Here is a 22,004-nt window from a genome sequence, read left to right as displayed (position 1 = left end):
CCTTACTTTTTATATAAACTGCTCGTATACGTCAGGCTTTTTTTTTTTTTTTTCAGCTTACTTTCAAATTGTAAACATGGCTGTCCCTTTTCATATTATTAGATCAAGTATTTTGGGATTTACAGAGTATGAATTGCCAAGTAATGTCACGATAGATTTAAAGCTTAAGAAGGTACTAAAATTAAATTTGAATTTTCCTGTTTTTTATTTCTAAAGTTTAAATACATAAGTTCAGTGAGAGGCCAAAACTAGAGATTATTGTAAGCTTTCTAGATCGTCTAGTCTATCACCTTCATTTTAGTTTAAGGGATGAGGATTCTGAGGCCAAGGGGAAATGAAGTAATTTGCTTTTGGGCCAATTTTATTTTTAAATGGTTAAAGTCAAAGAACATAACATAGCACATTGGACTTGGAGTTAAGAGTTTGTTATATCTAAAAATGCTGTGGAAAGACATTGGTAATATCTAAGTAACAGTAAGAGACAGATAAGTTTTTTTTTTAAAAAAAACACCTTTTTTTCTGAAAAAGTATAAATATACACCTCACCTAATTTTAAAATTAAAAATAAAACTTGATTTTGTAAAATGAGAATGAAAATACCTCAGGGGGCTGTTGGTGTGGACCGACCCTTTATATTTAAAATTTTAGAATGGTGCCTGGCCCTCACTGGGGGTTGACCACCATTTATATCCTCATTGTTAACCATTATTCCCTTAACTTCTGACCCTTTCTGCACAATACCTTCCCTTTAGAAGGGGTAAGATATAAATCCTAACATTTCAGTCCAGGGAATTTTTATCTTGTTGATTCATTACGGGACTCAGTTTTAAAGGTAAAGAGTCATTTGCTGGGCGTGAATCACGCAGCCACTGCATATACTCCGCAGTCTCTGTGGGTAAAGCCTTAAGTAGATCCGTGTTTCTCAAAGTGTAGTTTCTTAAATACATAGGTAGTTTCTTAAAGCGTAACGACCTTCACTAAGTTAACCAGTGTCTTAATATTTAGAATTTAAGGTTCCACCTTAGCCTCATCAGAATCCCCAGGGGCACAGAACCCAAAAATTTGATATGTATGCGTGTTAACCTTGACTATAACTGGTCTTATTGTGTCTCTCCCCACCTCACTGAGGCGCTATCACTGGTATGATCCAACCTCTTGCCGAGAACTCAGGAAGAGACGCTAATGTGTTGGTAAAAAGAGAAGGGACCAGATAAAAACCCAGTCTAATGATTGGATTAGCTTCAGGGCCAGAATCCTGACCCTGTCTTAAAGTAAGGTCACAAGTCTTCACATTTTATTTTAGGTGACAGGATACTCCTTTCATTAGGAGTCCTTTACTCAACAATGCCTGAAATGGTAGTGAAATGGAAAAAAATGCAAGTATTTCTGTTCTGCAGATACAAACTTTTTAATCAACTTTTGTAAGTCTGTTTTGTTTGATGACTTGTGGTGTTGAATTTAAAAAATGATTACATTTTTTAAACTTTGTTTTGTATTGGTTACTTTGTTGCTAATATTCAATTGCTATTCTTAAACCCCCAGTCTTAAGGAACATACTTAAAACCAAGCCATATTATTTTCTTATTTTAAAATTATGAAAATTTGTAAAATAATCATATGGATTGAAATACTATCAGTCTTATTTCTTAATGATTCTTTCCATTTCCCTTCTTCTCTTTAGGGACTAATGACCCACCACTAGAGTGGAGCCTACTTATGTATGTAGTGTTTGAGCCAAGGGCCAAGTGCCTAACACTGTTTTTTGTTGTTCTGTTTTTTCCTTAAGGAGGCAGTTTACCACTCCTGGTATATATTACTTAGTAAACAAAGATTTCTCATTGTTTTAGATTTCTGTATACTTGTCACTTTTTCCAAATCCACTATTCTTTATATTAGCCTTTTAAATTGGAATAAGTGTGCTGCATTTTTTAGGGTAATTGAAAAAGTTCTCTAAATATAGTCTGTGTTGAACCTCTGTTTTGTCTACTAAAGCTGTTTAATTGAAAGCATTCAACTTAGTTGTATGTTAGCTATGAGAAGAAAAATGTCTTAGGAAATTAAGAATACTACTATTATTTGTAATATGGAAGTATGTTTGTACAGCTTTGGAATCTTCTAATGCCTACGAAAAAGTTGAAGGCTAGAATCTCCAAGCAGTGGGCTGACATTGGTTTCCAGGGTGATGATCCCAAGACAGACTTCAGAGGCATGGGCATACTTGGATTAATCAATCTTGTGTAAGTGAAATAAACTTTTTCTTCTTCTCTAAATGAGATTACATGTAACCTCCAATATTGTTAAATTCTAATAAGAATTGATTTAGGTGTTTCCCGCTATCTCTGAATTTTAACAGTGCTAAAATGTGCTGGCACTAATGTGCTGGCAATAATATGAAGACATTGGAAACATAGTGTGTGTGTTTGTGTGTTTGTTTGTGTGTGTGTGTGTGAAATTTCTTTACTGATATCTTTCTTCTTTCTCTTTCTGACCCCCTTTCTGATACCTCTTAAGGAATTATGTATACTCTTAATTATTTTATCATCTTGCCTCTTCTCTCTTGGCTCTCTAATTCTGTTTTGGGAAATATAACTTGATACTAATAAAGTCTCTTCACACTTATTCTTCACCATCTGTGATAAATTATCTAAAGCCCTGAATTTTCAGAGCCTATATGAACTTCCTTTTTTTTTTTCTCCTTGAATACTCATGCTTGGGCACATAAGTCATCCCAAAATATGTAATTAAAATCAGAATTGATGGCCAAAACTATTCTAGAAAGTAAACTGAAAGATTAGTAGGATGTGGATATGAAAATGAAAAGATTTCAGAGTTAGAGTCTGTCCATAAATTGATTTATAGACTATAAAATGCCTAGAATGGGAAACCTAACCATTAGCAAAGTTTGGATAATTGCTACTGTGAAAAAATTAGTCTTAAAACTGTTAAATTGTTATATTGAGAAAAAAAAATGACTAGATCTGTATGGATAAAGCTATTTTGGGGGAAAATAGAAGACATAATAGGGTTTCAGTATCTACAGTTTTTTCCATTTACAAAAGTATTTAATTTTCTGTAATACCTAAATTTTATAAGTATAAAGATTCCTTGTAAGTATCGCCTAGGTGACTCAGTTGGTTAAGCATCCAACTTCGGCTCAGGTCATGATCTCAGAACCTGGGATCAAGGTGTGCATTGGGCTCCCCACTCAGAGGGGAGTCTGATTCTCCCTCTCCCTCCGCCTCTCCCCTCCCCCTCATGTTCTCTCTCTCTCTGTCTCAAATAAATCTTAAAAAAAAATTAAAAATAATTACAAAAACTGAGATTCTACTTTGATAAACTTCCAGTTGGAATTGAATTAGAATATGGAATTGAAGTAGAATAAATGCAGTTTGTTTCCACTTGGAAAAATTATAAAATATTTTAAAACTCATTGTTTTTCAGAACACATAGATTCTTTGTTCTTAGCCTTTAAAGACCATCTTTATTCTGGTACTTGCAATCAAGGATATTGAACGATATTGAACCTCAGTTTACTCTACACTATTCTGGTGTTTCCTTTTTTATTTTTTATTATTTTTTATTTTTTAAGAGAGAACGTGTGAGGGGTGGGCAGAGGGAGAGGGAGAGAGAATTGTAAGTAGGCTCCATGTGGAGCCCAGTTGTGGTGCTCAATCTCACAACCCTGATATCATGACCTGAGCTGAAATGAAGTGTTGGACCCTTAACCGACTGAGCCACCCAGTCACCCCATATTGTATCTTTTCTTTTATGAATAACCTTGCTTCTTACTCTTTTCTTAAGAAATTAAGATTTTTCAGCATTTGCCAGAGGAGAATTTAATGTAGCTTAAAATTTAAATAAGTTAGTAGGATTTGATTCAAGACTATGGTAAAGGATTCTGATAGACATTAAAATGATTTACAGATACTTTATTTAGCGTTAGTATCTACTAATTTGAAAAATGACCAAGACTCATGTATTAGTAGTTACATTTGATTGCTGGTGATACACTAGAGATGGTTGAAAACATGAAAAACTGGCTCTGATTCCTCTATAATTACGTTTGTTGTCCTGTGTATGGAGCTATGTATCTTCAGGGTCAAAGTAAAGATACAGTCAAGAAGCGGACAAGCTCTTCAGATTCCCTTATGTGATTTATTTTTTAACTTTCATGGCCTTTGTCATCTAATCTCTTGAGATATTTTGTTGCTTTGAAGGATAAGCTGGTAGTTTGATAACGGTGCCCTAGGCACCGAATGTTGAGGCAGGTGTAGAAAAAAAAAAGGATATTGTACAGAAAATGAAATCAGGAGAGATGGAAGAAAGCTGAATAGATGAGGAAATAGAAGAGGTGAGTAGAAGAATATGCTGATTAAGCCCAAAAATGTATGTAGGAAGAGAGAAGGGGTAGGAAGGAAGGAGAAAGATAGAAGGCAAGCAGGCGGTAAGGAAGGAGGGAACCCAGTATGTATTTTTGTAAAGAATAGTTTGCCATATTGCAAAGATGTTCGTTTTTCATAGGTGCTGTTAAGATAGGGTTTGATTAAGTTCATCAAGGAAATTAAAAATCGTTCAGTGTTACAGACAGTATTTTAAGAGTAGCTTGATTATTGAAATATTAATGTAATACTAAATTGTATTAGGAGTATCATATATAAAAAAAGAAATACAAATAGTTTAGTAAGGATATCCTTAGAGCCAAACTAGGGATAAAATAGAAAAATTAGTGTATGTAAGGAAAACATTGCACTAAAACAGGACTTTTTCTTGTTTAGGGAGTTACAGATCCCTTTGACAATCTAGTGAGAATTTTGTATGTTCTCTCCCCAGAAAATGTATACGCAGAAAAATTTATGTGTAATTTCAGGTAGTTCATGGATACCCCCTCATTCATGAATGAGTCTTCATTCATGGACTTCTAAATTAACAACCCTTGTTTTAATGGTTTGAAAATCAGCCAGTAAAGAAAAATGGAAGCCTGTCGTGTTAATCTAGGGAAGGAAATCCGTAGGAAAATTTGGTTAGAAATTTCTGTGCTTTATGAAAATTTCAACAATTGTGCCCTCTAAAATTTAAATGAGCCATGGAAATCCACTTTTTATTCTACTTCTTATCTTCATATAAACATCCAGTCATCGTATATGTATATGTGCATGAGTACCGGTGTACTGTGAGGTGAAGAAGATTTAATCTCTATCTTTAAGAACTCAAAGAATTTGAATTAGTATAAGCCAACAGGATGTATGAGCCTACAAATAGATAGATTTATATATTCTTCTGTTGTACCTGCTAATACTTCTGTTTTATGGCCAGCGTTTTAATTATACCACTGATCAAGTGCGAAAGAAAAGTTAGTGCAAAAGTTTAGTGCAAAAGAAAGGTTATGGAGTTTCTTCTCTATGCACAGAAAATGGTGTTAAATAATATATTTTTAAATTACAAAAGAAGGAATATACCAAGGGGAAAGGGTGAATGTCCTAACAGGTACACATGGACTATTTTATACACATGGACAAATTTGTAGGAAATTTGGTATCACTCATGTGGAATTTAGGAAACAAAAACAGAGGATTATAAGGGAAGGGAGGGAAAAATAAAATAAGATGACATCAGAGAGGGAGAGAAACCATGAGAGACTGTTAACTATATAGGAAACAACCTGAGGGTTGCTGGACAGGAGGGGAAGGGAGGTGGAGGGAGGGGGTAATTGGGTGATGGGCACTAAGAAGGGCAAATGATGTGATGAGCGCTGGGTGTTATATGCAACTGATGAATCACTGAACTCTACATCTGAAACTAATGATATGCTATATGTTAACTGAATTTAAATAAAATAAGAAAAAGTAAGATAACAAAAAACTAGATTTTTTTTTAAAGGTAAGCAGAAAGTTTCTTGTTAAATCATTTATTTTTAAAATATTTTAAAGCATTGCCAAGGGCCCATGTCCTGTACTAACTAGATAGACCTGATCTCTCAGAATTAAATTTCGATTCACAGCATTTCCAAGTCACTCAAGTGATTAGAGATGGAGATTGAGATGATTGTGGCAGTAGTGGGAATATCATCTTAATAGTCAGTAGCTTTTTAAATTTCTTCTGGATATCTTCAATTTGAATAACATATATTAATTTTATTATTAAACTTTTTCAAGGTATTTCAGTGAAAATTATACCAGTGAAGCTCACCAGATTCTTTCCCGTTCAAATCATCCAAAATTAGGGTAAGCTGGGTATATCAAAGAAATTTTAACTTCTTGAATTTTAAAATGTTGATTGGATTATCTAAATTTGAAAGTATTTCAAGGTATTTTTTAAATGAGATTATTTTTATTAATGACTTTGTAAAAGATATTACATGATATATTATTTATAAAGCAAAATCTTATCATAAGCCAATTTTGTATTATTTTAATTTATTTTTGTCACAAGATATAGTTTGTCTATAAAATGGAGGTAAGGAACTTTATGAAAGTTTCTTGAATAGATTTCAGAATAGGAAATAGCTTTGTGACATAGAAATAGGAAAATGAGAAATCGTTTTGAAAATTGTAAAATGAAATGCAGCTGAAGGTCTATCAGCTTTATCATTATTATTCTATTTTTATATTCTAATGATACATTCCTTTGAAAAAACATTATAACAATATTATCTCATAAAAATAAATACCCTGATAATGGAGGAGAAAATGTCAGATTACCCACTGTGTTTTAAAACCAATGAGAGTGTATTCTTTTTCTTTTTCTTTTTTTTTTTAAGGATTTTGGTTTTTGGTATTTGAATGATCAAAGCTTCATTATTCCCTCTTATATATCCAGAAAATCAACAGCATCTAAAAGAACAAAAATCTTCTATCTATTATGGTTTATTTTTTTAATAGGTAGAGATTATTGTTAAACGAATACTGTATTAGAAATGGATCAGAGTAGTTTTTCACTAATTTCTTGCAGGATTTTAAAGTTATTTTATGAGCTATTTGGCTAGCTGGTATAACTGGTAATGTTTCTGACATAGGTATTCTTATGCAATAGTTGGAATCAACCTTACCGAGATGGCTTATAGCTTGCTGAAGAGTGAAGCTCTGAAGTTTCATCTCTACAACTTTGTTCCTGGTATACCAACGATGGAACACTTTCATCAGTTTTATTGTGAGTATTAAAATGAGTTAAAACTAGATATTTCTAGATATAATGTCTCTATTAAATATATAATTTATGCTTGTCATTTTATTATTTAGAATTTTGTAAAACAGGGAAATAATGGAGGTGCCTGGGTGGCTCAGTTGGTTAAGCATCTGACTCTTGGTTTCAGCTCAGGTCATGATCTCAGGGTTGTTAGATCAAGCCCCATGTGTGGCTCTATGCTGGGCGGAGTCCACTTGAGGATTTTCTGTCCCCTTCTCTGCTCGTGCACTCTATCTGTCTCTAATAAATAAATCTTAAAAAAAAAAAAAAAAAAAAAAAGAAAAGAAAAGAAAGAAAGAAAGAAAAACAGGGAAATAATGGAAGACGAGTCCCTAAGGGTGTTTTTATAATCAGTTTCTATATTTGTCCTTAAAAAATTTCAGCAAGACAGTTTTTTCACATATATGTAAATTTAGGATGTATGCAGTTTTTCCAGTCAATTGTAAAATGAATTTTACCTCTTGAATACTGGTTAGTGAATGCTACTGAGTCAAGGACAGACCATTCACAGGTTATTTTGTTAGTCTTGTAAGCAAATTTAATTTAAAGGTGCATTCCCACCCTACAACCACCTCCCCTTTTCAAGATGAGGTTTCCTTGTGTTAGGTTAGAGGTACTTAATAACTGTTCCTAATGCAGTCATTATTACCATTGTTCCATTAACTTCTCTTGTGATGATATTTGCACACTGAAGGTTTAATTAAATGAACTTGTGAAGTTATTGCTCAGAAGCAAAGAATGTAAACCTAGCTTAGTTTCACATTCTTCTTTTCTTGATCTTTTTGTGTGTTCCGGATGCCATTTTGCATGTTGGCAGGATGCAGGAAACTAGCTAGGTAATAAATGGTCAGATCATAACTTCTTCATCTCCATCATTGAAGGTGTCATCAAGGTCTCCCCTTCCTGCAACCTTCCCTGTCTTCACTTAACTCCTTGTTCCAGGTTGGTCACTTGCTGACTTTCTCTTGCCTTTGTCTACTGCCCCCCCCCCCCCACAACCCATTGTAATTGTGCAGGAGGAGACCTATGATACTAGGTTACAGTAATAACTTTTTCACGAGTCTGTCTGTGATGACCTTCTTCCAGTTTCTTCTCCACATTGCAGATAGAAGGATTTAAAATGGAAATCAAATCATTTTGCTCCACTGCCTGCAATTCTTCAAAAAGTTCCATTACAAGGCCTTTTGTTGTTTTTTTTTTTTTTTAATTTTTTTATTTATTTATGATAGTCACAGAGAGAGAGAGAGGTGCAGAGACACAGGCAGAGGGAGAAGCAGGCTCCATGCAGCGGGAGCCCGATGTGGGATTCGATCCCGGGTCTCCAGGATCGCGCCCTGGGCCAAAGGCAGGCGCCAAACCGCTGCGCCACCCAGGGATCCCTACAAGGCCTTTTGTAATCCCTACCTTGGTAACCTCTCCAGATTCATTTTTCTGCGAAACACCAACTGCCCCTAGCCTGAAATGTGGGCACACTGGCCTTTTAGTTGTACAGATGTATTATGCTCCCTCTTGACTCTGGACCTTTCACTCTGCCTGGAATCCCCATCTGCTTCCTTCTTTCTGTCCAGGTCATAACTACTTGTCTTTCCAATCTCAATTTAGACATGACCTTCTTTGGGAAGTCTTACCAGAGATTTTGTTTCTTCAGTTGTCCATTTCATTATTCTTTCCTTCTCTTTTGGAGTATCCCTATCAGACTAGGGACCTGCTACTGGACCTCCCATTCATTCATTCATTCATTCATTCTGTCAGTTGCTGTTCTGGGCACTAGGGATAAAGCAGAAATGAGGCAAAAGTCTCGGCATTTTTAGAGCTTTCGTTTTCAAGACCAAAGCAAACATTCCCTTAGTGCAGCATCTACCTCCAGATACCACTCCAGTTATCTGCTCCCCTTCATCATAAAACTTTTAAAATAAGTGCTGTTTTCACTTCTTCACTTCTAATTGTTTTTTCTAACTTCAGTTTAGCTTCTCTGCCCACTATATTGCTGAAACTGATTTTTGCAAATACATAAATGACCTTTTGTTGCCCAATCCACTTGCCACCTTTTTCTCCTCATTTGATACTTTTAGCAGCACTACAGAAAGATCACCATGCCTGTCTTCTTGAAACGTTATCTGGGCTCTTCTGATGGTACATTCTTTCTGGCTTTTCTCTGACTCCTGGCTCTTCCACAGACTTTTGTTAGCACATCCTTACTAGGTGTAGGAGCACCTCAAAGCCTGGACCGCCTTCTCTCTTTAGCCTTCATTCTGTCCCTAATGATCTTATGCAGACCCCTGTTTGATATACCAAGTGCATACTGGTCATACCAAAATGTACATCTTCAGCCCAACCTCCCTCTTTAGCCCCCACCATTTGTATGTCTAGATTTTTTTTTAATGGATAAGTATAAAGGATCTTATGGGGATGGTTACACAAAGCAGGAATTGATGCCACATGTTTTCAGATGGAGGGACAGGTTTTTCAGGTCCCTAGGACCACTGCTGATGATTCAGACTGGCAGGACTGAAGATTCCTAGCAGGCATGAGATGCTTTCCTTCACCCTTGCAGAGTCGACATTGTTGCTTTGTTTAAGCACCCTCCTGGTCCTTCCTGACTGTACTGGGGATGGCTCCCTGCCACTACTGCTCCTAGATATAAATGCCAAAACTGGGTCAGTATAGCCCCAGTGTACCCACCCTTTACTATAGACTGTGAGACTGTACGTTCATCTTGTGAGCTGAGAAGAGACCCTTGCCTAGGGTCAAGCTCAGCCAGTCTCTTTTTTTAGGGGTTGGGCATTATGAACAGACTTTTATCCAAATCCACATCTTCTTTTTCCCTGTTCCCTGGGTCTTTTCTCTCATCTTGTTGCTGGGAACTGTTTTTCCCCCCATTAGTCTTGTTTGGTTTCTTCCCCTAAATCTCTTATTGACTCTTAGCATAGTGTCTAAACTCTTGAGACTTTGCTAATAGCCTCTGATATTTGTTTTCTTTTTGAAATGCATGCATGTTTAATGCTGCCTGTTGAACATAAAACAAATAGAAAAAGAAACAAAAGGGATCCCTGGGTGGCGCAGCGGTTTGGCGCCTGCCTTTGGCCCAGGGTGCGATCCTGGAGACCCAGGATCGAGTCCCACGTCGGGCTCCCGGTGCATGGAGCCTGCTTCTCCCTCTGCCTGTGTCTCTGCCTCTCTTTCTCTCTCTGTGACTATCATAAATAAATAAAAATTAAAAAAAAAAAAAGAAAAAGAAACAAAAAAATCTCTTTCCTCCCCCAAATTAAATATTTTACCTTATTTAAATAAATACAGGAGTGTGGTAGATAGGAAAACTGTGGAAAATGACCTTTAATTATGGATATTTTTCCCCCTAATTATTGGTAACATGAGCATCTTTGGATGCTGTTGATCTCAGGGCATCTCAGCACCCATGTCTTATTTGGCTCCTGTCTAGGAAGAGCATCACAGTAATACCTGAGGTGCAAAAGCCATTATAGGACCCCCTCAGTTGCCTTGTTTCTGTCAGTTCAGATCCATAAGAGCTGTGGATCATCCTGGAAATTTTTCAGATTTCTTGAAATATATAAAGCAAACATACATGTGCACACACACATACCTCTCAATCTTATACACGAAGTTTCTTCCCCAAATTGGGAAGAAGTCTGTTTTTCTTGGAGCATATTCTAATTAGAAGATAATTTGAAACCTTATCTTTTGAATACATACATACCTTATTTATTGGGGGACTGGGCCCAATGGACCAAAATCTGTTCCAAGGTCATAGTTTTTGTGTAGAACAAAGAACTATGAAGAGATGAGCTGTGATCTGTCTCTATCTGTCCCTTTCTCCCTTTATCATACCTACTACTGTTGTCTAAAGACAGGGCTGGAAACGGTGAGTGCTAATTCAGTTTCTTAGCTCCGTTATCATCCTTTTGGACATTTTGTGCATTTAAAATATCCAGTGTCATCCTGATTGGTTTGGTGATTCCAAAAAAATAACTCCTCAAGTTTGTATAAGAAAAAATGTATAGCTCAATAACAACTGTATTGAGGTATAATTTATATAACGCTTACCCTTTTTAAGTGTGCAATTCAGTGAGTTCTGGTAAATTTGGTGAGTTATACAACCAACACCATAATCCAATTTTAGAACTTTTATCACCCCACAAGATCCCTCATGCCAGTTTACAGTTAACCTCTGTTTCTATGGTTCCCTTATTTTTAACCCCTATTGGAAAACAAGGTGCTCCAAGGTGGCTTTGGTTAGGGACAGTAAAAACACAAAGGGAATGTTAAGGTTAGAAATTTTGTGTGCTATTTCTGTAGAGTCTAGTGTTTTGTTTTGTTTTGTTTTTTAAGATTTATTTATTTATTTATTCATGAGAAACACAGAGAGCGAGAGAGGCAGAGACACAGGCAGAGGGAGAAGCAGGCTCCATGCAAGGAGCCCGATGTGGGACCTGATCCCCGGTCTCCAGGACCACATCCTGGGCTGCAGGCAGCGCTAAACCGCTGCGCCACCAGGGCTGCCCTAGTGTTTTATTTTTTATTTTTATTTTATTTTCTTAAAGATTTTATTTATTCATGAGAGACACAGAGAGAGAGAGGCAGAGACACAGGTAGAGGGAGAAGCAGGCTCCATGCGGGAGCCTGACATGGGACTTGATCCCAGGTCTCCAGGATCACGCCCTGGGCTGAAGGCAGCGCTAAACCGCTGAGCCACCCAGGCTGCCCGAGTCTAGTGTTTTAAACCTCTAGAGTGAAAAGGATAATAGATATTTTTTGTGGAAACAACTCTTTTGCATCCTTTGCTGCAAGGCTTTTGGAATCTAGGCCGTGTAAGGCCCTGCCAGCTTCCTATAATTTTGGTGTCATCTGCAGTTTCTTGAGGTCTCATCAATTTAACCATTACAGTCTCAAGACTTTAGGCCTGTCTTTCTCTGAGACCAATGTACATTATAGACCAACAACCCAACTCTGAAGCAAGAAATTTTAGTACTTTCCACTGGAGCAGTTTGTTCCAGACCTAAATAATTCTTTGCTTAGGCAGTAATGAAAAGCAGTTTTGGGCTTAGGTGGCTCAGTTGGTTAAGCGTCCAACTCTTGATCTCAGCTCAGGTCTTGATATGGTCGAGTTCAAGCCCTGCATTGGGCTCCACGCCTAGCTATGGAAACCACTTTTTTAAAAAAAAGGGGCAATTTAAAGGACTTATGTGAATGGTAAATAGCTAAAACAGAGTAGCCAAAAATACTGATATAAAAATACCATAAAGTTTGGATAGATGTCTTATTTTTCATACTACCCAGATTATTACTCTCTCAATTTTTTATTGTATATCCCTATCAAGGTGATGGGAGTAGGAGTGGGGGAGAGCACAGATTCAATTTGTGCATGAATGTGTAATTTCTATAGATGTACTGTTGTTCCAGTGTATACATAAACTAAATTTTGAATGAAATAAAGATCAAAAATACTACTTAAGTATAATTACGAGATTACCATTCTCATTTGTCTTTTGGGAATGAGAAGCAGGTGGTTTCCCTCTGCCCAAAGAGGCCTTATTCTTTACTTTTCTCAATATCCTAGTTAACAAAAATCTGTTTTATCATATTAAGAGATTAATCTGAAATCTTTTTTAAATTGGGCTTTTTATCAAATGATACTTCATTGTTGAAATGTTATGGTTCTTAACTATTAATATTTGCTTTATTTATAACTAATGTCCTAAAATAGAATTTACTTTCTTTCCTACTAAGTGATTATGATAGTCTAGGCACACTTTTATGTAGTCACTTATCATTTATCTAAAATAAATTACTTCTATCCCTTCTTAAAAATCCTTTCAGGGAAGCCCAGGTGGCTCAGCGGTTCAGTGCTGCTTTCAGCCCAGGGCATGACCCCAAGGACCCAGGATCGAGTCCCACGTCGGGCTCCCTGCATGGAACCTGCTTCTCCCTCTGCCTGTGTCTCTGCCTCTCTTTCTCTCTCTCTGTCTCTCATGAATTAATAAATAAATAATCTTTAAAAAATCCTTTCAGAAGAGGAAATGTGATTCTGGTGGAAAAAAAGTCTTAATTTTTAACATAATAGAGGTCACTTGGAAACTGTATGATTTGGGCAAGTCATTGAAGCTTTTGGGCAGCTGGCTGGCTCAGTCAGTAGAGCATGCACCTCTTGATTTCAGGGTGGTGAGTTCCAGTCCCACATGCAGCACAGAAATTACTTAAAAAAAAAAAAAAAAAAGCAGTACAAGCTGTCTGCCCATTCATTTCCTCCCTGATAAAGTAGAAATAATGTAGTACTGCGTCATAGGATTGCTGTGAGAGTAAATACACATGTGAGCACATGGATAGCACCCTGATAGCATTTGTGTGTTTTTTAAAAAAATAATTAAATAAGTATATTTGGTCAAATCCAAATATGGTTAAGTAACTTTATATTCACATTTTTTATCGTAAAAATTTCTATATACATGTTTATTTTTATTAAGTAGTGTTCACATTTTGAGGGCTAATTTGGCTACTGTCATGAGGATATTGAAAAACAAAAATATTAAGCCTACTATTTAGAGTCCATATATTCTTTAATTTTTTTTAAGGTTTTATTTATTTGAGTGAGAGATTTTATTTATTTATTACAAGCCAGAGGAGGAGGGAACAGAGGGAGAGGGACCAGCACACTCCATGCTAAGTGCAGAGCCCCATGTGGGGCTTGAGCTCACAACCCTGAGATCATGACCTGAGCCAAAATCAAGAGTCAGATGCTTAACTGACTGAGCCACCCAGGTGCCCCTCATGTATTCTTTTAAAAAGAGAAAGTGCTGATAGTTCATTGAGGAAAGTAGAAATAATGCTTAGATTTATAAATCAAGCTGTTAGAAAACAGTTTTCACGTACTTTACCTTGTCTAATGTTTTCTCGTTACTTTCATATTTGTGTTTCAGAGGTCTCTGGGGATAGCTTTTTTTCCTATTCCCAAGGTATCTTTTGACAGTACTATACCTCTTAACATTTGAGGGATTTTATTGATATTTGAGGCAAATAGTAAATATACTAAATATTTTATTGAAATTTCTTCTTATTTTGAACGTACAAAAATATTTCTTATGAGGTTTTCTAGGTTTCTAGTATTTATTAATATAATTTGTGATTATTGTATCTTTTTTTAAAATTTTTTTCATTTAAATTCAATTTAGTGAACATATAGTATATTATTAGTTTCAGGGGTAGAATTTAATGACTCATCAGTTGCATATAACCCCCAGTGCTCATCACATCACCCGCCCTCCTTAATGCCCATCACCCGGTTACCCTGTCCCCCCTCCCAAGTCCTGTCTAGCAGCCCTTCAGTTTATTTCCTGTGGTTAAGAGTTTTTTATGGTTTGTCTCCCTCTCTATTTTCATCTCACTTTATTTTTCCTTCCTTTCTCCTGTGTTCATCTGTTTTATTTCTTAAATTCCACATATGAGTGAAATCATACGGTATTTGTTTTTTTTTCTCTCATTTATTTTGCTTAGCATAATACCCTCTAGTTCCATCCATGTCATTGCAAAGGGCAAGATTTCATTCTTTTTGATGGCTGGGTAATATCCATTGTATATATGTACCACATCTTTATCCATTTGTTTGTCGATGGACATCTGAGCTCTTTCCATAGTTTGGCTATTGTGGACTTTGCTTCTGTAAATGTTGGGGTGCACGTGCCCCTTCGGATCACTATTTTTTTATCCTTTGGATAAATACCTAGTAGTGCAATTGCTGGGTCCTAGGGTCTGACTATTATAAGTTAATGTGGAATTTAAAGGATGGTTCTGCACTTTAAAATGAGATGTTTTCGTTGTGATTTCCTTGAGCACTGTATTTATGTTTTATTTTTCTTTAACTGCAGGTTACCTTGTCTATGAATTTGACAAGTTTTGGTTTGAAGAAAAGCCAGAAAGCATTATGTATTTCAACATGTATAGAGAGAAGTTTCATGAAAAGATTAAAGGACTCTTACTGGATTGTAATGTATCACTTACTTTAAAAATATGAATCATCCATAGTATCTTCTATTTCTACCACATTTTGCACACACAACAGAATTTATATGTTGTAATAGAAATTATCTGATCAATTACACTCCTTATATATAATTTCCTACAAAAATATTTCAGAAATTCTATTTAAGAAAGCTAGTGGACAATCAGTGTATGTTTACAGTCGTTTATACACTGTTCTCCAAAGGTACCTTATCCTTCCAAAGATCCTTCTGTAGAGGCCTGTGAACTACAGTTTGGAACTTGGGACTTAGCCCATTTAGTGTAAAAGTATAAATCAGGTATTTGTATTAAATTGGTCGATTAAAATGTGTAAAAATTGGTTTTCATTTTTATGTGTTGTAGCTATCAAGTCAGTCTCTTTACAGAACTCTGAAGTTTTCTTGTGTTTTAGTTTGGAAGTGATTGTCTATTTCCTTCGTCTTGTTTTCTTCCTAGGTTAATTAACAGGGAGAGTAGTTCTTCATGGCTTTCTTTGTTTGCATCTCAATCACATGTCCTAATGTCGCTTCATTAGTAGCAAAAAGCATAGATTTGTCAGACAGGATAAAGAATCATGACCTCTTCCCTTTTGTTTTCTCTGATTATTTAGCATTATAGATAATGAAAGAATGACAGTATTGGTGACTACCTTTCTGTTGTTAAATACCACACTTGAAAATATCACAGTGGTATTTTAAAACTTAAAGGCATTTTGTCATCTTCAGTATTTGCTTTTCAATCAGTTGTACAACGAAAAGGACTGTAGTTAGTGCTTGGTGTGGGGCCTTTTATGAGGCTTCTCTACCTGTGAGTGTTTATGAAAAAGAGGTGTGTTTGCTAAGAAAATCTTGACTGTATTCAAAGGACAGTGGCTATTCCAATAAAGCTGTCTTTGAACTTAAACAAAAGGAAAACTTAAAGTTTTTAAAAAATACCCGTTAAACACTGTTGGTTTGTTTTACTTGCTGTTAACTGTTGCTTCTTTTTGCTTTGCCTCCATAGTGTTTCTAGATAATGGTGTGCGATTTTATGGGTATTCTTTGCGTTAATGGTCTGTGGGATTCTAAAGTAGCCTGAGGATGATGACTGTGCATTTCGTATAGCTTTATTCTCAAATCTCAGGAGGGCATCAAGTGCTATCAAGGATTATATAATGATGAGATTCTATTGGGAATAATTTCTTCCTTGTGTGTTTTAGAAATTTGTACTCTTAGCAAAACTAAAAAGGTTTAAAGATAATTTGTCTGATAACTAAGTTCTTCTTAAATCCTACAGAAACCAGCCTGTTAAAGACATTATTTAAACATAAGAGCACATCTTTTAACATGGTATATATATCAAGTGTTTAAGGACTGACTCACATGGCATAACACAGCCCGAGACTTGCAGTATTTGTTCATGTCTATTGACAGACTTCTCTCTGCAAACTTGCCAAAGAGAAGAGCGATAAAAAAAATATCCGAGTGGAAAAATACAGAAGCAGTGCTGTATAGCACGTACATTGAAAGCCCAGCATTAAAACTGTTATTTTCTCAACAGGATAAAACTTTTAAAAATTGGGTTCATTTTATTATAAACATGGTTGGTTTAGTGTCTGAGTATCACAGGAATTTAAAAATTGGTTTCTTATAGGAGACCTCTCAATCTTGGGATTATCTTTTTTTTTTTTTTTTTTTTAGTGTTTTCAGTGCTTTATTATCCAGCTCTAGAGTTATAGGAAATGTAGCAAAATCCTGGTAAGGATCAGGTGCTAACCATTAAAGTTCGTTTTCTATAGAAGTGTTTACTCTTACATGGAAAGCAATTCTGTTAGTTTTTTAATTTTCATGCTGAAAATACTCATATTTTAATTTTTCAAAGCTGAGGTCTTGAACTGATGTAAACCTTTGTCAGTATGCCTCATAAAGAATGATCCAACTATGGAAGGGGAAATTTTTTAAGTAAATTTTTCCCCTTCTAGGGAGGAAAAAAAAACTTTAAGAATGTCATTAGAAAGTTTGGTCAATAATATGTTCTTTAAATCATCTCTGTTTTTGTACAATATAGATATTGTCCTGTTTTTGCTTAAAATAATCAGTAACCATTTCAGAAGTCCTATAGTGAATTGGTCTAAAAGCTACCAATAAATTCTAATGTTTGATAGTCAAAAAGCCAAGCTAAGTGTCCCCACTTGTAGATTAGAATGTAACATAGTGACATACAAGAAAAGAAAAACACAATTGTGTGTACCTTCCTACTTTTCCTTGCTTTCAACTTATGTATGCTAGAATTTTATGTAGTCTTAAAAATCCATATTTAGAATCTTACCTGTTTCTATAAGAATGAATAAAATACCAAAGTAGTGATAGGTTTGAAGTAGCAGGAAAATTATGTTTGCTTTAGCATCAGAAAAGTGAATCGATACCGAAAAGAATTTTTGTATGTGCCAGGTTGAAGAGAGTGTGCCAGTGACAAGAATAGTGTAAGAAAATAATTACACTGGTTGTGGTTCAAATATGTTCTGAAAGACAATCTTTAAGGAAATAAGAGAAATCAGGGGATACCGGTATATCAGTGACCCTAGACCAGCCTCTCTTTGTATATAAATATGGTGGGATAGTTAGATATAAAATCAGTGTCTTACTGGCACCAGTTGAGAAAACAAGATCTTTTCCTTCAAAATGCCCATCCTGCTTTTTTTCTACTTTAACAACTACTTGGATTTGTATGTATTTTTCTATGTGAAAAACATATGTAGTCTCCATTTTTATTCCAGTATTAATAATTGTTTATGTACTGTTTCTCCCCTTTGTATTCAGTGAAATTGAACTTGGTCAAAGATTTGCTCAAAGGAGCAGTATTACATGAGTGAAAAGCGGAATGCTCATTGCCAGAGCAGGAAAATCACACACTGTGATGGCTCAGAACAGAAGAGGTTTGGCTTGGAGAGCAATAATGTTTATTATCCTCCTTGAATTAATGATTGGGGTCCAGCAGCTATTTTCTCAGGATAAATGGTCCACCCAGCTTCTCTGTGAACAAGTCTGGAGAGGCTTACTTTCCTTTTTCACATTTATGAACCTCTCCACACAAGCAGATTATTAACAAAGATTAATGGACTTAAACATCTGAAAGAAATCATGAATGAGCTTGTTTTGTTTTGTTTTGTCTTTTTCTGGCTTCAGCTTTTGACAAGAAAAAAATTTAAATGTAGTTCAGGTAAGACCCAACTATTATAGGGCAATTTTTTTTTTTTAAATTATAGGGCAAAATCTATGTTTCTGTTAATGTATTCAAAAAATAAGCAGTGGCTTTCCCTGGGGGAAAAAGTGCTGGTTGGCAACTTAAAGAAATAGATTTTTGTCTACTTTGGATAAAACAATTAACTTCTTATGTAAAAGCAATAGTCGAAATGTGATGTCATTTTGTTCGGAATGTTGTGAACAAATAAAAAATGTGTCAAAATTGTTATAAGCCTTTCTGTTAATCTTTCTGTGTTTCCCCACCATCCTCATCCCTTAAGTCCTTTGTATTCATGAAATAGTGCCTTTATTTAATCCTTTACTCATGTTCCTATAGAGTAAATGAGAATACACAGAAAATTTTTATTTTTGTGATTTTAACTCATCCACTAATTACCTATTTAAGATGTTACTGGGTAACAACAATAGGTTATAAGACCAGAAAAGAAGCTACCACTCCCACCCTCCATTCTTACAAAGGATAGGAATAATTCATACTGCACTGCAGTATGCTGTACTTAGCAATGTAGCTTAGGTACATTTTTATATTAATACAAAGCTTCCTTATTCTGTTTATTTACAGCTGCAGAGCATTCCTCTGGGTATGTGTGTGTGTGTCTTATTTTGAACTAAAAAATACTACATATGTCACTGGTTGGATACAGCAAAAGCAGTAATTAAAGTTAATACTAATTATAGTTTAAATGTATGTTAAAGAAAGAATGGCTGAAAGTTAAAGACAAAGTAATCATGTCAAGGAGTTTGGCCAAGGACAAAATAAACCTAAAAATAAAGATGGAAATACTAAAGGCCAGAGCCCAGATGCATGGAATAGAAATGGACAATAGAATCATCAGAAGTAAAAAGTTGTTGCTTGAAAAGACTAGTAAGACTGATAAACCTGGGTGAGATAAATTAAGAATAAGGAAGAAAGCAAACAATGATATCAAGAATAAAATATGAACCATCACCACAGATCCTGCAAATACTGAAAATAAAATGTATTAAGGATAACCTCAAAATTTGAAAATTTAGATGAAATATAAACATTTCTAGAAAAATATACTTAGCAATACAAAATTGTACAAGAAGAAATAGGTAAGCAAAAAGTTCTAGCACTATTCAAGTGGATTCAGCAATTAAAATTTTCCATGAAAAAACCTACAGTGCTGGGTGGCTTGCACTGGTGAGTTAACACATTTAAGAATAAAATAATGACAGTTTTCACAATCTCTTCTAAATAATGAAGTGTGGACACCCTATAATTCACAAAACTATCATAATCTTAATAAATCCAACCAGAACAGAATGAGAAAGAATAATTGTATGCCAGTGTCACTTTAGATGCAGTAATCCTGAATAAAATAGAAGCACACTGAAATCCAGCGATAAATGTAATAAATCAGTAATAACTACATATAGATATGCTGTTTTTAAAAAAATATTTTATTTATTTATTCATGAGAGACAGAGAGAGAGAGAGAGAGGCAGAGACCCAGGCAGAGGGAGAAGCAGGCTCCATGCAGGGAGCCCCACGTGGGACTCGATCCCGGGTCTCCAGGATCACACCCTGGGCTGAAGGCAGCGCTAAACCGCTGAGCCCCCCGGGCTGCCCTAGATATGCTGTTTTAATGTGTGACCAATTATAGCTCAGTTAGGTTAATTCCCAGAATAAAATTAATGAAATTTACCACATGAACATTGGAAAAATCACATAATTTAAAAGTTGCAGAAAAAGCATTTGATGAAAATTCAACAACCATTCATGTTAAAAACAGCAAATGAGAAATAGGGGTCACCTTAATTTTATAAAACGTCTCTATAAAATAACAGCAAATATATATATATATTTTTTTTTTAAAATTTATTCATGAGAGACAGAGAGAGGCAGAGACACAGGCAGAGGGAAAAGGAGGATCCCTGCAGGGAGCCCGACGTGGGACTCGATCCCAGGTCTCCAGGATCACACCCCGGGCTGAAGGCCACGCTAAACCGCTGAGCCCCCCGGGCTGCCCATTAGCAAATATATTTAATGGTGAAACATTGGGATCACCACTTATATCTGTTTTTGCCACAATAACAATGTATAGCAATCACACTAAAATCTTAATGGCATACAAAAAAAGCATTTCCTCCTCACACATGGGCAGGCTAACCAGGCAGCCTTGCTGATCTCAGCTGGCCTTAAATCCAGGTCCTGGGTGGAGTTCCTTTCAGCTCCACGTGGCTTACTCCTCTGGGACCAGTGGGCCACCTGAGGCATGCTCTTTGTGCAGCAGAAGCACAAGAAGAAGCCCAATGGCTCACAGGTATTTCAGGCCTTTGCTCGCATCATGTCCACATTCCCTCGGTCATATAGCAAGTCTTGTGGTCAAGCCCAACATCAATGGAACAAGGAAATGTACTCTACTCAGAAGGCCTAAGGGGTGAACATTTGATGAATAATCCAAATTGTCACAGCATGTCTATTCAAAATTGTGTTAGAGGTCCTAGCCAGAGCAGTAAAGCAAGTGGGTGGAAAGAAAGAAAAGTTATTATTCATAAATGATATAAATGTGTATATAGGAAACCCAAGAGAATTAACCTGATATCAAGGGTAGATGAGGAACTTTTGACCAATTATCAAGGGTGATCATTTATCAAGGATGAGGGATTCTGGATAAGTCTATTTAGCCCGATTCTTGCTAAAATTGGGCTCTTGAAGACATACCTAAGAAGCATTTAGTAGAAAAAGGCAGCTCAGAGGAGCCTGACTACAGTTTGATCAAGGGGAAGCACCTTGTCACTATTGCCTGTTGCCTTACAGCCAAGAAACTATCTTTAATGTTTTCTTCCCTATTCTTGACAGAAGCGTGCTACTCTGAGGTTGTGGTTAGCTTTCGTTTGGATTCTCCCAGAATCAGACCTTGCAACAAGGACTTGTCATCCATCTGGAAGGTGATCCCAGGAAACACTGCTAAGGGAGTGGGGAACCGAGAGAGGGAAGTCATCCCATAGAGGGTTTTTGTGTTAAGTCTACTGGACTTTGAGTCCTTGGGTGAGGGTGAGGGGACTGAAGTATTCACAAACTCCCATCGGTTACTGGGTAAGGGCTGCTCCCGGGGTGTGTTATTTCCCTGTTCCTCTAGCACGCCACGCACAGGGACACAGATGGCTCGAAGGCGAGGAGAACACAGAGATGGCTCGGTGGCCAGGAGAACAGAGATGGCTCGGGGGCCAGGAGAACACAGAGATGGCTCGGGGGCCAGGAGAACACACAGATGGCTCGGTGGCCAGGAGGACACACAGATGGCTCAGTGGCCAGGAGAACACACAGATGGCTCGGGGCCCAAGAGGACACACAGATGGCTCGGGGGCCAGGAGAACACACAGATGGCTCGGGGGCCAGGAGACACAGAGATGGCTCGGGGGCCAGGAGGAGGACACAGAGATTGCTTGGGGGCCAGGAGAACACACAGATGGCTCGGGGGCCAGGAGAACACACAGATGGCTCGGGGACCAGAAGAAGACCCTATGGACATGCCTACGGGACAACAGGAGGTCAGGCCCCCCGGCGCTAGAGGGGTGAGATCAAAGTGAGAGACGAGAGAT

General features: G+C 36.6%; 1 protein-coding gene across 1 annotated transcript in view; it reads left to right on the top strand.

The window, feature by feature from the left end:
- ELMOD2 (ELMO domain containing 2) overlaps nt 1-18,645 on the top strand; it is a 31,201-nt gene extending 12,556 nt beyond the window's left edge. Inside the window, exons 6-9 of the mRNA XM_072788287.1 lie at nt 2,104-2,237; nt 6,153-6,221; nt 7,013-7,146; nt 15,060-18,645. Coding sequence (XP_072644388.1) covers nt 2,104-2,237; nt 6,153-6,221; nt 7,013-7,146; nt 15,060-15,205 — 483 coding nt within the window. The 3' untranslated portion in view covers nt 15,206-18,645. The remainder of the gene's footprint in view (nt 1-2,103; nt 2,238-6,152; nt 6,222-7,012; nt 7,147-15,059) is intronic.
- Nucleotides 18,646-22,004: the final 3,359 nt, after the last annotated feature.

This window comes from Canis lupus, chromosome 20 (genome assembly GCF_048164855.1).
Source record: "Canis lupus baileyi chromosome 20, mCanLup2.hap1, whole genome shotgun sequence".
NCBI lineage: Eukaryota > Metazoa > Chordata > Mammalia > Carnivora > Canidae > Canis > Canis lupus.
The sequence above is the reverse complement of the archived record's forward strand: the minus strand, read 5'-3'. Positions and strand labels throughout refer to the sequence as shown.